Source organism: Garra rufa, chromosome 6, assembly GCF_049309525.1.
Source record: "Garra rufa chromosome 6, GarRuf1.0, whole genome shotgun sequence".
NCBI classification, from domain to species: Eukaryota; Metazoa; Chordata; class Actinopteri; order Cypriniformes; family Cyprinidae; genus Garra; species Garra rufa.
The window spans coordinates 56,194,846-56,210,927 of record NC_133366.1 but is presented as its reverse complement, the minus strand read 5'-3'; the positions used below and the strand labels follow the sequence as shown (position 1 = coordinate 56,210,927).

Below are 16,082 nucleotides of genomic sequence, written 5' to 3'. Positions count from 1 at the left end.
AATACTAAAATAAGTGAAAAGCAAACAACAAATGGTATAATTCACGGTGTGCTCTAGTACTACCAAAAAAAGAAAAACATGATCCTAACCTTGATCTCCATAAATCTTTGTTGGCCAGACAGTGATTCATCTTTTCTGAATTATTAAAATATTGTTGTCCAGGACACTGTGAGCCATGAACGAAACAGCTATAGAGATGTATTCACATATGAAACAGAGTACAGTCTTGGACCTGAAAACAGTTATAATTACCGAAATTCCATGAAAGTCTATGAAAGGATTTAACTGAAGAAATATGAAGCTTACAGTCTTGTTAAATCATTTATTTTAATTCCTGCATGCAAAATATGTTATTTGAGTTGTTAATGTGCTCTACTGTTCTAGGCGGATGAACTTATCAACTTATCAACATACTGTTATGTGCATTATTGTAAACACATTTTCTATTGTTTTAAAAATAGAAGGGAAAATGATTTCACAGATGCTGAAGCTAGAACCTTCTTTTGAACGTACAGAAAGCTCGCAGCATTGTTTATCCATTGTGTTCTGCTTTGCTGACTGAAGTTGTGCTATGCGTGTCCCTCCAGGCTGGATGATAGATGCAGACAGCAGACCCAGATTTAAGGAGCTTGCAGCAGAGTTCAGCCGAATGGCAAGAGATCCACAACGTTACCTAGTCATCCAGGTAGGAGCCTCAAATGTGCTGTACAATAATAAAATATATAACAAAATAATTGATCAATAAAACACGTTTTAAAGTCTTGTTTCTCCGCATAATACATGTTATCTCTGTGTCAGGGGGACGACCGCATGAAGCTGCCCAGCCCCAATGACAGTAAGTTCTTCCAGAGTCTGCTAGATGAGGAGGAACTGGAGGATCTGATGGATGCTGAGGAGTATTTGGTGCCACAAGCCTTCAGTATTCCACCGCTGGCATACACAACCAGATCACGCATGGACCCCAACAGAGTGAGTGTACTACCCGATCACACACTCACGCTGAGTAATTTAATAAACCACGCTCTGTCAGAGACAGTACAACAGAGATGGGCCGCTTGTATTACAATGAATGGGGTAAACTGAAATGGCCAATTTAGAAGCGCTATTAATGGAAGTCTTGTCTTCCATGTAAAAAAAGTCGGTCTGCAAAGTTATTGCTTGGTCTTTACGACAGTTCTTGAGTTTTGATTGATGCCACAAAATGTAAATTGGCTAGGCCAAACCTGAAATATAATAAAAGAGTGTTTATATATACTACAGTTTAAAAGTTTGAGGTAAGTTTTATCGTCATGCAAGGATGCATTCAATTTTCATTTGATCAAAAGTAAAGACTTATACATTTGTTACAATGTTTTTTGGACTTCCTATTCATCAAATATCCTGAAGAAAAAAAAAGATTCAATGTTGATAATAAGATTAAATGCTTTTTAAGCAACTAATCAGCTAAAGTTTGGTTCTGAAGGATCATGTGACACTGAATACTGTGAAGACAGAAATAAATTATATGTAAAAAAAATATATATATTTAAAAATAGAAAACTGTTATTTTTAATTGTAATATTTTACTGTATTGCTGTTCTTACTTTTTACTCTTTTGATCAAATCAATACCATGGAAGCCTGTTTCCATCACTAAATAAAATTTTAAGAAAAATAACTGTGATCTTTTATCTTGCAATTCAGACTATATTTGTTGGAGTTGCATGATAAAAACTTGCAATTCTGAGAATTTTTTTTTCTCGTAATTGCGAGCTTTAAAGTCAGAATTACAAGCTATAAACTGACAGTTCTGACTTTTTTCTCAGAATCGCATGGCAAACTCACAATTGCAAGAAAAAAAACTAAATTGTTAGATATAAACTTAACTATATATAAAGATATAAACACTAATTGTGAGAAAAAAGTTACAATTGAGAATTTTTACAACTGCTGTTCTAAAAAAATTGTGAGTTTCCTCAGAATAACGAGTTTAAATCTTACAATTGTGACTCTTTTTTCAGAATTATGAGTTTATATCTCTCTTTATATCTTTATAACATGCAATTGCAAGTCAGAATTGTGAGATAGAAACTCACAGTTCTGACTTTTTTCTCAGAATTGCATAATATAAACTCACAGTTGCAAGTTATAGTCAGTACTGCATGTTGTAAACTCACAATTGCAAGAAAAAAACAATTGTGAGTTTATATCTGAAAAAAGTCAAATTATGAGGAAAAAAAGTCAGAATTGTGAGTTTTTATCTTGCAATTCCGACTTTATTTCTTGCAATTGTGAGTTTATATCACACAAACTATAACTCACAGTTCTCAGAATTGACAATGAATATCTAAAATATGGTCATTCAGAACAAGGCATTAATATGTGCTTTTTAAGTAATAATAAACAGCCAATATATGATAAGTAATATGCATGCTAGTTAATAGTGAGAATTGGTTCTTTGTTACCACGTGTTTATATCTCACGATTCTCACTTTATAACACGCAATTGTTAGTTATTAAGTCAGAATTCTTAAAACATATCAGTCTTTTTTCCCCTCAGAACTGGACTTTATAATAAAATCAGAATTGTGAGGAAAAATTATCTTGCAATTCTGGCTTAATTTCTTGTGATTGTGAGTTTATATCCTGCTATTATGTCTTTATAACTCGCGATTGTGAATTTATGTAATGCAATTCAGAGAAAAAAATCAGAATTACAAGTTTATTTCTTGCAATTCTGACATTATAACTCGCAATAGCAAGTTTACATCATGCAATTCTGAGAAAAAAAAAGTCATAATTGTGAGATTCGAGCTCGCAATTGCAAAATAAAAACTCACAATTACCTTTTATTTTATTCTCTATTCAGTGGTAAAAAAAGGGCTTTCATAAAATGCAGCATTGGAGAACCTTAAAGAAATTAGACCAACCCCAAACTTCTCACTGAAAGCATCTTATTATAACTTATAAGGGACTTTAGAATCAGTTTTTAGTGGCTAAATCTGACTGTAAGATAAGTTTTTCAAAATCACTGCACTGTCATCACTGCAGCTCTTTAAATTTCTATCACTTCATCTGAACACTTTAAATAATAGTAAGCCATAGATTTCTGTTTTGATAAAAGTTTAGAGAGAAGCAATTTACTTTGGCACTCTTCAGGATAGCACGATTCCTGTCAAATATTGAAATATGTCTTTAGTAGGCAAAGGACAAGAGGTCATTGATGCGTTGACACATGCATCATGCATCCACATTTAGATAGTTTGCACATATTTACATATTTTAGGATACCTTTTACATTTTAATGCACTTTTAGTACTCACTCCATGAAGCTCTATTTATTGCTTGTCTGAGGCTGAATTGAGTTTTCAGATGAGTCCATCATCTAACTGACGTTGACCTTGGAGTGGATGGATGCTCCCCTAGCCAATTAAGTGCCGCCCACGCGAGCATCCCAGAAAGCCCGGCCCACCATTCCTGCGCTGACAGATGCTCCACTCTCCCAGAACGAACCTGTCTGCCGTTGAAATATGAAATCACGAACGCGATGACAAAAGAAAAGGAAGTCTCACTCAATAATGCCCCCCTATTGATAAAGGGTATTGAAATGCTGAAATTCACAGTCTTTTTTTTATTTACAGGTGCCAATTTGTCTTAGCATTTTCAAAAGCAGCAGTGCTTTTGTGACTTGCATTAAGGTTTTCCTGTGGAGCGGAGGAAAAAAATTAAGTCGCCCTTAATACGTGTGCCTATAATGGGCTCCATGCCTGGGCTTTCATTACGGAGGCATGCCAGTGTAAATAACTGGGTCCTCACTAAAGTGAAGATGATATTTGCCCATAGACAGGAAGTCCAGAGTGGGTATTTGCTCTGCGTTAGTGAGCCATGAGCATGCTATTAACTGTTGGTGTGCGCAGTGGTGAAGGGAAAGGACATCCGATTGAGATGCGTCTCAATCAGCTCTTAACTGTAACTTAGAAAGACAAAATCTCAGGGTTCAATCAGTCTTTGCCAGCGACTTAGAGCGGATTTAGCGATGGTGTGAGAGTGTGTGGGAGGGGTGGGTGTGATGAAATGTTTCCTCTTTTCGCCTGGACCGTGTTCGCTAACCATGTGTGCCATTTTGCATTCTAACTTGCATTTTGTTTTCGTCTAACTGGGAGAGAAAAGAGAGTGAGCGGTATGAATATCAATGAGGGACATCAATCCTTCAGAGCCTCTTTGGAACATTACAGAAATCTTTCGCCTGCAGTTTGCCGTATAAACTGAGCTTTGGGAAAACAAAACTCTGCCAAATAACCCAAACAACGGATTGCAATATTAACTCAAATTCATCTCTACTCAAAATGTTTTGAAGTTTGAGCATAATGAAAAAAGCACATTTTTGTGCATGTGTGTTTCGGCTCATCGTTGTAAATGTTTAATGGGATACTAGGATAAAAGCTCATTTTTGGGGGGTTGGCATACATATTAAAAACTACTTTATTAATTATTATTTTATATAACTATATTTTTGACTATACTTCCAGTCGAAAGCTTTTGAACAGTAATATTTTGATGTTTTTAAGGAATTCTCTTCTGCTCACCAAGCCTGCATTTATTTGATCCAAAATACAGCATTATTATTATACGTTTTTTTGAGGATTCATTGATTAATAGATCCAAAGACCTATCTAAAATAAAAAGCTTTTATTTTTTAAAAAGGGGGGGGGGGGGGGATTTTAGAAATTAATATTTTTATTTGGCAAGCATGCATTGAATTGATCAAAAGTGATGATAAAGTCATCTATAATGTTACAAAAGATTTTTATTTCAAATAAATACTGTTCTTCTGAACTTTCTATTCATCAAAGAAACCTGAAAAAATTCTTGTCAGCTTTTTTAAACATAATAATAAACATTTTTTGAGCAGCAAACCTGAATATTAGAATGATTTCTGAAGGATCATGTGGCTAAAGTAATGATGCTAAAAATTCAGCATTGAAATCACAGCAATAAATTACATTTTAAAATATATTTAAATAGAAAAACAGTTACTTTTAATAGTGATAGTGAAAATATTTTAAAATTTTACTAAATGCAGGAATAGAAACAGAGTTAGTAATTTCCTAAACAAATATATATATATATATATATATATATATATATATATATATATATATATATATATATGTATGGCTGCGTGGTATGATTGAATGTACCGTTTGATTGTAGGAATGTGTGTATTTTAAATTACTTTGATCTAAATATTGAAAAAAAAATTCATTATTAGTTTGTGTTAGGTATTTTATATATTTAAAATATTTTTTTATTCCTTGTATACTGCAAAGTTGGTTTCTTGAATACCCAAATGCAATTTCTGAAGCCTTTTATTCACAAGATTATCCAATAATGGGCACTTTCTAAAAGAAAAGATATATGATATGTACAGATATAAAATTACTCGCTTCATAATATGTGACCCTGGACTACAAAACCAGTCTTAAGAAGGTATATTTGTAGCAATTGCCAAAAAATACATTGTATTTTATTTTTTTATTTTTTTTTGTGCCAAAAATCATTAGGATATTAAGTAAAGAACATGATCCATGTAAATTTCCTAACATAAATATATCAAAACTTTTGATTAGAAATGCATTGCTAAGAACTTTAAAGGCGATTTTCTCAGTATTTAGATTTTTTTGCGTCCTCAGATTCCAGATTTTCAAATGGTTGTATCTCAGCCAAATATTGTCCTATCCTAACAACCCACATACATCAATGGAAATCTTCAGCTTTCAGATGATGTATAAATCTTAGTTTTAAAAAATTGACCCTTATTGCCGGTTTTGTGGTCAAGGGACACATATGGCATTTTAAAAGGATAGTTCACCCCAAAATTAAAATTCCATCATTAATTACCCATCCATGTCATTTCAAACCTTTAAGCCCTTCGTTCATCTTCGGTGACACAAATAGATATTTTGATGAAATCTGAGAGCTTTCTGACCCTGCATAGACAGTAGTGCAACTGACACATTTAAAGCCCAGAAAGGTAGTGAGAACATCTTTAAAATAGTCCATGTGACATCAGTGGTTCAACATTAATTTTATAAAGCTACGAAAAAATGTTGAATGAAGTTGTTATTTTTGTTTTTAACACCAACCATAATCCATGAATTTGGTGATCAGTTAGTACTATGGTGTTAAAGTAACATGGTTTTACCATCTTATACCTTAAAACAAACATCCTTGGCCTTTTTGCTATAGTACTGCCGCCACAACACTTAACGAAAAGAAAGTTCACAGAAAGAACAAGAAACAAAGACAGACAGATGGAGAGAGTCTAAGGATTAGGAATAAGATAAAAACTAATAGTTTAATTGTGATGAGATTTCTAATTGCATCAGGAGAGCTGTGTTCCTACACTCTTGTCTGTTCATTCACTGTTGCCAAGTTTTCATTAAATCTCATAAACTGTATTAATATTTGGAGCCTTGCTAGCATTAAATATTTGCCTCTCTTCAAGTGTTTAATTGTAAAGCAAACAGAAATAGATTGTGCCGAAGATACTAAAAAGGCTCATTTTTGTTTCTGCAGAACCAGTTCGCGTACCAGGACGGCAGCTTCGGCATGGAAGAGATGATGGCCACTATCCCGCGGGTTGTGGCTGTGTCCGCGGTCAGCCCAGGTTGTTCTACTCAGAAGCAATCTATGGCCCAGCAGGGGGCTTCGGGCCCCTCGGAGGCATTTGAAGACAGCCGCTGTAATGGCACTCTCAGGAAGAAGGCTTCACCCAGGGCGAGCACCGGGGAGGACAGCAGTGGCCAGCGCTACAGCGCAGATCCAACTGTGATACTGTGTGAGCGTGGAGCCAGAGCTGAGACCGACCAGGATGGATACATGAGTGCCATGCAGGACAAAAAGCCCTCAGGTACTCAAAGGATAAACTGGAGCGAGCAGGAGTGATAGAGGAGATTTGTTACGCTTTTTGCACGTGAAATTATTTATCCAGTGTGATTTGTGACCCTCAGTTGATTCACACTCTTTATGTTTACCCAGTGGTTAGTTATTAATTCTGTGTAGTTGTGTTTTGAGATTTCACTTTGTAAATTTGAAAACCCTGTGTTAGTGATTTTGCATATTTACAAAGTTAATACAACCTTTGCTTGTTCATCTGTGTAAATTTCACCATATCCACTCTGGTCGTTTTAAAAGGATAGCTCACCTAAAAATTTAAATGCTGTCATTTACTCGACCTTATGTGGTTTCATAACTATATGACTGACTGACTTCTGTGGAGCACAAAAGATGTTTTGAACAATGTTGGAAACCAAACAGTTGTGGAGACCACAGACTTCATTGTACAAACACAAAAATACTGAGACATCTCAAAATATGTTCTTTTATCTTCCAAAGAAAGTCATACAGTGAATGATGACAGAATGGCAGAACTGTGACCTTCCCTTTGACTTTCCCTTAAAGGAAACCCTGGGTACTTGTAAGGCTTAATTTAACATAAATAATGTCTCTTACTGAAATATGTGAAAGAATTACATTATTTAAAAGATCCCAGATATATAGTGAAATCTGCGCTAAGAAACTCCTTCAGTGGCTGCAGCGTCATGCGTTTCTTGTCTCTGCCATTTGAAGCTCTTTCAGTAGCTGTGGTCTACTAAAAGCTTCAAAGGCATCAGGGCTAAAGTGGAGAGAACAAAGACACAGGTCTTTAGGAAGTTTTATTCATCCACATGTATCTTCCCATCCTTTTCTCCTCTTCTTATAGTTTGGAAAGCAGTGATGACTTACATCGCTTCTTTAGTTGCCCTTCGACTGAAAATTAAAAAAAAAAAAAAAACGTAGTTACTTTTTATGAAAAATTATTAGTGTGGTTGAATTGGATCATCTGAAGTCAGCAGCCAAGACGCTGTTTAATAAAATGGGATTAAATATATGAAGGATAATTGTATTTGTAAAGGATATTTTGATATTATGTAACATATTTAATTATTGCAGGTTTGCGTCATATTCTGAGTTGCATTTCACTGTCTTTATTAATTTTAAGGAATACTGAATCTGTATTTTTTTTTGTGAGTGAGTAAGTGAGATGAATTAATGCATGTTCATATTTATTCTATTCCATCAATAAATAGCAAAAAAAAAAAAAAAAAATAGCATTACTTATTTGAAAAAGTAACTAGTTACTTGAAAAAAGTAAGATTGTGTAACTTGCGTTACTTGTAATGCATTACCCCCAACTCTGATCAAGACACAAATTTTATCGGTTATATAACCTAAGAAACAAAAGTGTTAATTTACCTACAGGAATGCTAAACAACTAGCCACTGTTTTTTTCACAGTGCTACCATACAAAATTGTAGTTAGTGCCCACTAAAGCTGTGTTAAACATACTATCAAGCAGTTTCTCATAAGGGTTCAAAGCAGTTATTAATCCCTTTGAAATGTCAAAACAAGTGTTAAAAGTTGCTAAGACATTAAAAGTTCAGGATAGTTTGAAGCTACTGAATCTTGGGCTAATTTTTGTTAATTCTTGCACAGTCATGGGCTCGCTAGCACACTTTGTAACCTCAATAATAATTTGCATTCTTCTGAAAAAGTATGCTGAAGTATACTCTAGCAAAAAATGTTCATGGAAAGAACTCGGATTTACTACAACTCTAAAACTTCAGAGAGCATTCTGTTGAGTCTGTATAGAAATCCTGCTGAGATCAATGGCAGTCGGCTTTACCTCAGAGCGCTAGCTGCCACAATGTTCTCAGCCTGCCATCCTCCTCTTTTCTGACAGCTCTTTTCTCTTTTCTCATACAGATTATCTCAACCCTGTGGAGGAGAACCCCTTTGTCACCCATCGCAGAAACGGAGAGGTCCACACTCTCGAACGAGGTTACCACAGTACCGCCAACGGGCAGCCCAAAGTGGAGGATGAGTATGTCAATGACCCGCTGTACCTCAACACCTTCCATAACTCTGGGGAAAAGAGTCACGACGTATTGCGGAAGAACGGAGTCCCTGTGGCACACACAGCAGCAGCGGCAGCAGTAGTAGCAGCAGCAGCAGCTTCCAACAGCCAGAACCTTTCCCAAACCATGCAACCAGCGGCATCCAATGCCCACGTCACCACACAGCCTCTCTACCAAGGCAAACCAAGCATCTCCACCCTCTCAGGCCACACCCTCCACTCTGCCCATCCCGGACACACCCTCCATCCGACGCACACCCTCCATCCCGCTCACTCCGGGACCATTAAGGCTGACATAAAGCCCAAAAAGACATTTGACAATCCTGAGTACTGGCAGCACAGTCTTCCCCCCAAGGCCACTCTCCACAACCCAGAGTATCTGCAGGACTGCAGCACACGCTTCTTCTACCGGCAAAACGGTCGGATCCGACCCGCCGTCGCCGAGAACCAGGAGTACCTGTCCGAATATGCGCTAAAACCGGGTACCGTTTTGCCGCCTCCCCCCTACCGCCAGAGAAACACTGTTGTGTAGCAACAACAACCGAGACAAACAAGGAAAGGTGGAGGTAAAGAGAGAGTCTCACCCTGGCTCTCACACCAGCATCCCAATCTCTCCGCTCCTCTCTGAACTGGATTTAACACCCAACCTCCAATAACCTGGAACTGATCCACCTGAGTGAGCTTCTCCTCCAGAGGCATTGGTCACAGATGGCCACATCAATCAAAGCTCCTTCCTGCTTGTCTCTCCTCACTTCAATCACCATTAAGACCTGTTTCCCCCTACCTGAGCCCAGCTTTTGGAAAGCGGTACTCTTCCCACATTTGGTAGATATTACACTCATCTCATTGAAAGCAACGTGGGTTGATCCAATAGCAGAGAGGAGTCATTCTTTTGTGCAATTACAGAAATGTTTATCCTTTATCTTGTTTGAAGCTACGATATGATCTGCTGTAATTTATGACTTCGGTTAGCATAGTTTATTTTATCACTTCATACATGATTTTAATGAGGCAGATTGTATGCAAATCCATTGGATTGGGAATATCGTCGCGGTCCTCAATGACGCTTACTAATTGAGACTCAAAAAAAAGGTAAGCGACAGGCCTGGCTGTATGCTACATGCTGTTATATACAACAAAACATATGTTCATTACAGCATGGTGTCAACCGGGACCTTTGATCACCACCTTCTCGAATGGCACATCTTCAGACGCATTCTGTTCAAAATATCTCAAACGAGGCACTTTTTATTACATCTATTGAGCCGTTCTCTCTTCATTTTTGATTTGTAAGTAAGACTGGAACGATTCCTAACTGAAAATAGTCCTGCGGTCCGCATTATACGTCTGTAAAACGACATGCGTAAAGGCAACTTGATGAAGACAAGCACTCCGTGCTGAGAACAGTATCAGCCCGCCACAAAATCAATAACTTCATAAAAGCAGATCTGCAACAGTCTACTGTAATAACGTTTTTATTGTTGATCTAGCCAGCATTGATCTGTATGCTTACAGAGTTGTCACCTTAAGGTAGCCTTCCTTATTTTGTCATTTAATGCGTGGAACGAAAACCCAGATTGGGTCTACCTTGAACTTTAGAAGCTAAAATCAATACTAGCGACCAAGTAGACGGACGTACGGCGGCAAATGGATATTTTCACATCTACGGAGGCCCAGGTTTGCACGGAAGACTTGACAGCACACACCTGGCTCCTCTTCTGAAATATGGCCGGAAAACTGTTATAACTGTATAAACTTTACCCACATTGCGAGTCGATGAGATGCACAAGACTTGCGATCAAGATGGCAGCTTTTTCTAGCTGGGTTCATTAAAACTACAACAGTGAGGGACATTTTGAAATCAAGAAGACAGGAGTACCATCATGCAGTATCATGAGGAACAAAATGAGAACGTATGAATGGAATATTTGCCCTGAGGTCAAAGATAAGACTGCCTCAAATCTGTCAACTCCATTTGAACTGTCTCTCACAGGAGGTACACGGATATGAATTTAGTCGGGCATAGTGAAAAACAACTACATCTTCAGTACAAACCACGCCATCCAGGTTTCTATGGCCAGATTTGTGTATAGTTTTGAACACTGCCAGTCACCATGCTTTTCCGCTAAAAGGAATAATGTTGTTGTTTTGCTGGTTTGGAGATGTGAAATGGTTTTATAGCACTTAACAGCCTGGCACAGCCGCATGAGTTTGTTTTAAACACCAACGGCACTGATTGAATACTCATTTATTATAATCATAGCTACATGACGATAGCAAACACCACCCTCCCACATATGTTTGTTTTCCTCTATCATTTTTTTTTCTTTGTATGCTTTTTTTTGTGCTTATGAATATGAAGGTTTACGGTTACATGGAGCACTTTAATTAATGAACATCACAAAGACAGAGCGGAGTTCTTTTCATTGTGGGTATTGCTATTCCCATGTGATAACAGATTAGACAAATGACATTTTTGGCTCTCTACTGGAAACAAAATCAGGGAATGTTAGTGACGTGCAGCAATTTTGCCAAACACAGATGTTTACTAATTGAAGTATTTATCTCAAGCTTTTAACCTTAAAAATAATGCAGAATTTAAGGTGGCTCGCAGTAAAGGAACGCTAAGATTACTTATAACAATAATATAAGACGTTTTTACAGGATGAAACTGGTACTTGAAGTTGCTTCATTTGCTCCTATAGAGTTTGGAAACTAGTTTAATTAACAGTTGTGAAGTACAGTGTGTAGAACTAAGGCCAAATTATATTTTTATTCTTCTTTCTTGTATTTATGATGAACCCAATAGTTATCTAAAGGATTCTGGCTAAGGTTATGAAAAGCCCAAAGAAGTACAGCCTTCTTGAAAACCTGTCTCTTAACCCAGTTAAAGGCAAGGACTTTGTGCATACGCTACTGATACGTCACCGCAGGTCAGGGTGTCTAAATCTATATATGTAGCAACTGCTGTGAATACAGGGTGGGTAAAGATCTAAATCCATCAAGTGAGGAACAACTAGACCAAAATGGAGGGAGAAGGATGCCTGAAATGCGAAGGTGACTGTTTCGCCATTGGTAGACGATGGAACTCATTCTTTTTTTAAACCATTTCCACTTTATAGGAACTCTAGGAAATGAGGTTTTGAATGGAGCACAAACATTTTATCTCACTGCACATTGTTCATTTGGTGACTCACTTTTAGCAGAATCTAGAAGAACATGAGGAAGACATCTTGACATGAACTTGTGTATACATATATACCTGAAGGGGCTTGAAGATAATTATGTGAAGAGTAGTGAGATATCGTTAAAAGGCTTATGTTCCACTTTTTCTCTGTTTCTTTGAAAAAATGAGGGCTGATTTCACTAAGTTCCTGTGCTTAAAGTATGCTTTATTACACTGCACATCTAGATACAATGCTTGGCCGTCATGCTCTTCTCCATTATTCAGTCAATAGTTGGGTTTCCATCCAAAGTTGTAAATTTCACTCGTGCACAAATTTGGAATATCGCATAAAACTTCGAGAACAAAATTGTGACTTTTTGATAAACTGGCACTACATATCACTACACTGTAAAAAGATTTCACCAGTTTCAACTTAAGTTCAGCAGCTGCAAATCAACAAGTAATTTCAACTCACAACAATACAATTAATTTGTAATTTTAAGTTTAACTTATGTTGAAATTACTTGTATTTTAAGTTGATATAACTTAAAATGTTAAGGCAGCTGCTAAACTTAAGTTTTTAATTTGAAACTGGTGACAACTTTTTACAGTGGTTTTTCAAAAACCACCTTGAGCGAAAAACTTGAGAATTAAGGGATTTTTTTTTTCCATTTCCACCACTTGTTTCTGATAAAAACAGGGTGATGGAAACATAGCTACAGATCAATATCTCTGGACCACAAAACCAGTCGTAAGTACCACTGGTATATTTGTATCAACAGCCAAAATACATTGTATGGGTCAAAATTATCAATTTTTCTTTTATGCCAAAAATCATTAGGATATTAAGTAAAGATCATGTTCCATGAAGATATTTTGTACATTTCTTACTGTAAATATATCAAAACTTTTTGATTAGTAATATGCATTGCTGAGAACTTCATTTGGACAACTTTAAAGGCGATATTCTCATTATTTGGATTTTTTTCCACTCTCAGATTCCAGATTTTCAAATAGTTGTATCTCAGCCAAATATTGTCATATCCTAACCATGCAGTTTCAGTTTCAAAAAATGTACCCTTATGACTGGTTTTGTATGTGCTTAAGTTTACAGCCTGATTTCCTTTAGGAGTAATAAGCCAATAGCAAAAAGTTTATGAACCCAATTTACATTTGTACAAAAAAAAAAAATAAACACTTAATTTACAGTAAATACAGCACAGAAACTAGTTTATCACATTCAGTGTCTGGGTAAACCAGACGTTGGTTGCGTTCAAAAATTGAATGCAAAAGTAGCACAGCTGCTTAGTGAATTCACCCTTTGATCATTTTTATTTGTTTTTTCTCCCTCATCTTTGCCATTTTTATCAGCTAGTTGCAATATACATGATTCAGGCACATAAAAGTCCCTTAATATGTTTTAATGGGCCCTACAGCTCTTTTTATAATGACCATGCCATCATATATTTTACAGTTTAGAGAGGCAATAAGCTTTACAAAATACAATGCGTTTCAGTTTATCACATTACTGTTAAGGTACTTACAGTATGATAGGGCACTAAATGTTTAAGACCAACAATTATATTATTATTGAGTCTACCTTTGCTGATCTGAGCGTGTGCATTTGCATATGAAAACAAGCACAGGTTTGTTCTTTTGGGTTGTTCTCAATAGTTGTTCCCCCTTTTTTGTATTGTTCTTTTGAAATGCTCACTGGAACTTATTTTGCATGTGGCAAGGTAGTCCGAAAGTATCGGTAGACTAAGCACAGATAAAAAAATAAAAAAAAATGTTTTATATTACAAAGGACAAATAAGGGGAAGAAAAACACCTTCCTGAAACATTGACATTTGGAATGGTTGTTCCTCATGATTTTACTACTGTATGTCAATGAGAAAATGTGAATAGTATTTTTATAGACAGTTGAATTGGCCAGATGTATTTGTAAATAGCTGGGAAACTTATGCTCTTTTTGGACTGATCTTTTTTTCCCCATTATGTTTTGTTCACTTATATTGTGTGTGACCGGTTATTCTTATTTGATGGCTGTATATATCTGTAATTTGAACAGCACATATTTGATTTTGTAGATCTTGCAGGTTCTTTTAGTACTTCGGTGTGTTTTTCGTGACCGTATGTAGCCCGGCTTGGTGCTTTTTGTGTTCTTTAACCTCTGCCCGTGTTCAAGAGGTAGGAGATGTTTTTTTTTTCTTTTTCTGTCAGGTATAGCCTTTCTCCATCACCCCACAATTTACTCTTTTTGTACAGAATTCAGCGTGGGGAATCTGCAGCTGTGTGACGATAGCATTTGTATCTCCCAGGAATCTTTCTCAACTCCAGCTCCAGTTAGGCTTTCCCTGACTTTAGTCCTGGTCATATCGGTAGTGTCTAGTTCTTTCTCAGTATGTAATTCATATTCATGCACAATCTCCCATCTCTTCACATCTGCAGCCAACCGCACCGTGAGCTCAGGCTTAGCCGAGGGCTGCGAGTTCAAACACGGTGAAAAATGACAGTTTCTGAGCTCAACCTTCTCAAATACATCCGCCATGGTGTTCCTCCAAGAGATTCATAAGTCAGAGTGTATTATTCACACTGTCAAGTGAACTAATTGCCTGGAGTGTTCATTTGGCCGCGTTGTTATTGAGTGACGGCTCATCAAAACTAAAGTCAAGTCTTGTCATTTTTGACGCCCATCTTCAGCTCTGGTCACAGTAAATTTCCTCACCACAGCTTTCTCATTCCCCAAAGCTAGAGCATTTAAATACTGTTTCACAGTTTTGTTACCTGAATCTATATTTTTAATTTAATATAAATAAATAAATAAATAAATACAACACCTGATATACGAGCCTGTGTTTTTTTTTTTCGAAAGCGAATGCATCTCACAATCTTTACTCATGACATTAAGATGGCTCAGAGATTTTTGCTTTTTGAATGTCAGATTCTGACATTTTTTCCACAGCGTTTTGAATGTCTTGATGGAAGGCGAGAGTCTGTCAAGTCTGCATCATCTGAAGGCAATGATTCAGAATTTCACTCTCTTAAAATCAGATATACCACGTCCGAAAGCTTTCAGATTTCAAAATCACATACTTTGAAAGAATCTCAAAAAAGATGGGATATAACATCAAAATGTCACTGTGAACCACTAGATGTTCTGGCCATGTGCTCTTGACTGCATATTCATCACTTTGTTTCAGCAGAACCATTGTTTTACATGGATTTTTATTGTGCTTTAAACCGCAATCTAATGAAAGTTCTTGCACTTTTACCTAAATTGCATTGCAACCACTTTAAAACTTAATACCTCTGATAATCACAACACAAGATGATAAAACGTGATTATTTGTGTTGTGTACTTGTGCATGACAGATTCTGCTCTTTCCCCCGCAGTGACATTTTATGGTGTTGTCACTGGAAATCCAATATTGTAAGAAGGTGTGATCAGTATTGTCTTTCTTTTTCCCCCCTCTCATACTGAGTCAAATCACTTTTCTCAAGCACATAATTGAGTGTGATAGATGCAATCCATCATTTTCCCAGCCCTCCCCTCTTTACCTGTGACATTCTGTATGGATTTTTCCTTGAAGAGAAATGATCAGAATCTCTGGATCTAAATATGACCTGATCTCTCCAGCTGTGATGGCGTACTGCCGCTGTCTTTTATGAAAACCTCTGCATTCTATAATAAATAATTCATTTGATTGGGTAATATGCTCTAAATTAGGATCAAATTAGATGCTTTCATATTACTCATGTGTGAACCGAACCTGAAAAATGCCGGAAAATTAACTTCAGCAATTGCTCGCCTACAGGAATAGTTCATGCAAAAAATAAAAATTCTGTCATCATTTACTCAGTATGGTGTCTGTTTTTATTTTTATTTTTTTCTAAATTTCTTACGATTCTTCACACAAATGAGTTTAGAATGACGTAAGGGTGAGTAAATGATGATAGAATCTTCATTTTTGGCTGA

General features: G+C 36.6%; 1 protein-coding gene across 1 annotated transcript in view; it reads left to right on the top strand.

Annotated features, from left to right (window-relative positions):
- The window catches only part of LOC141336561 (receptor tyrosine-protein kinase erbB-4-like), an 85,402-nt gene extending 70,455 nt beyond the window's left edge, over positions 1-14,947 (top strand). The window contains exons 12-15 of the mRNA XM_073842245.1: positions 588-685; positions 799-969; positions 6,558-6,891; positions 8,787-14,947. Coding sequence (XP_073698346.1) covers positions 588-685; positions 799-969; positions 6,558-6,891; positions 8,787-9,469 — 1,286 coding nt within the window. The 3' untranslated portion in view covers positions 9,470-14,947. The remainder of the gene's footprint in view (positions 1-587; positions 686-798; positions 970-6,557; positions 6,892-8,786) is intronic.
- Positions 14,948-16,082: the final 1,135 nt, after the last annotated feature.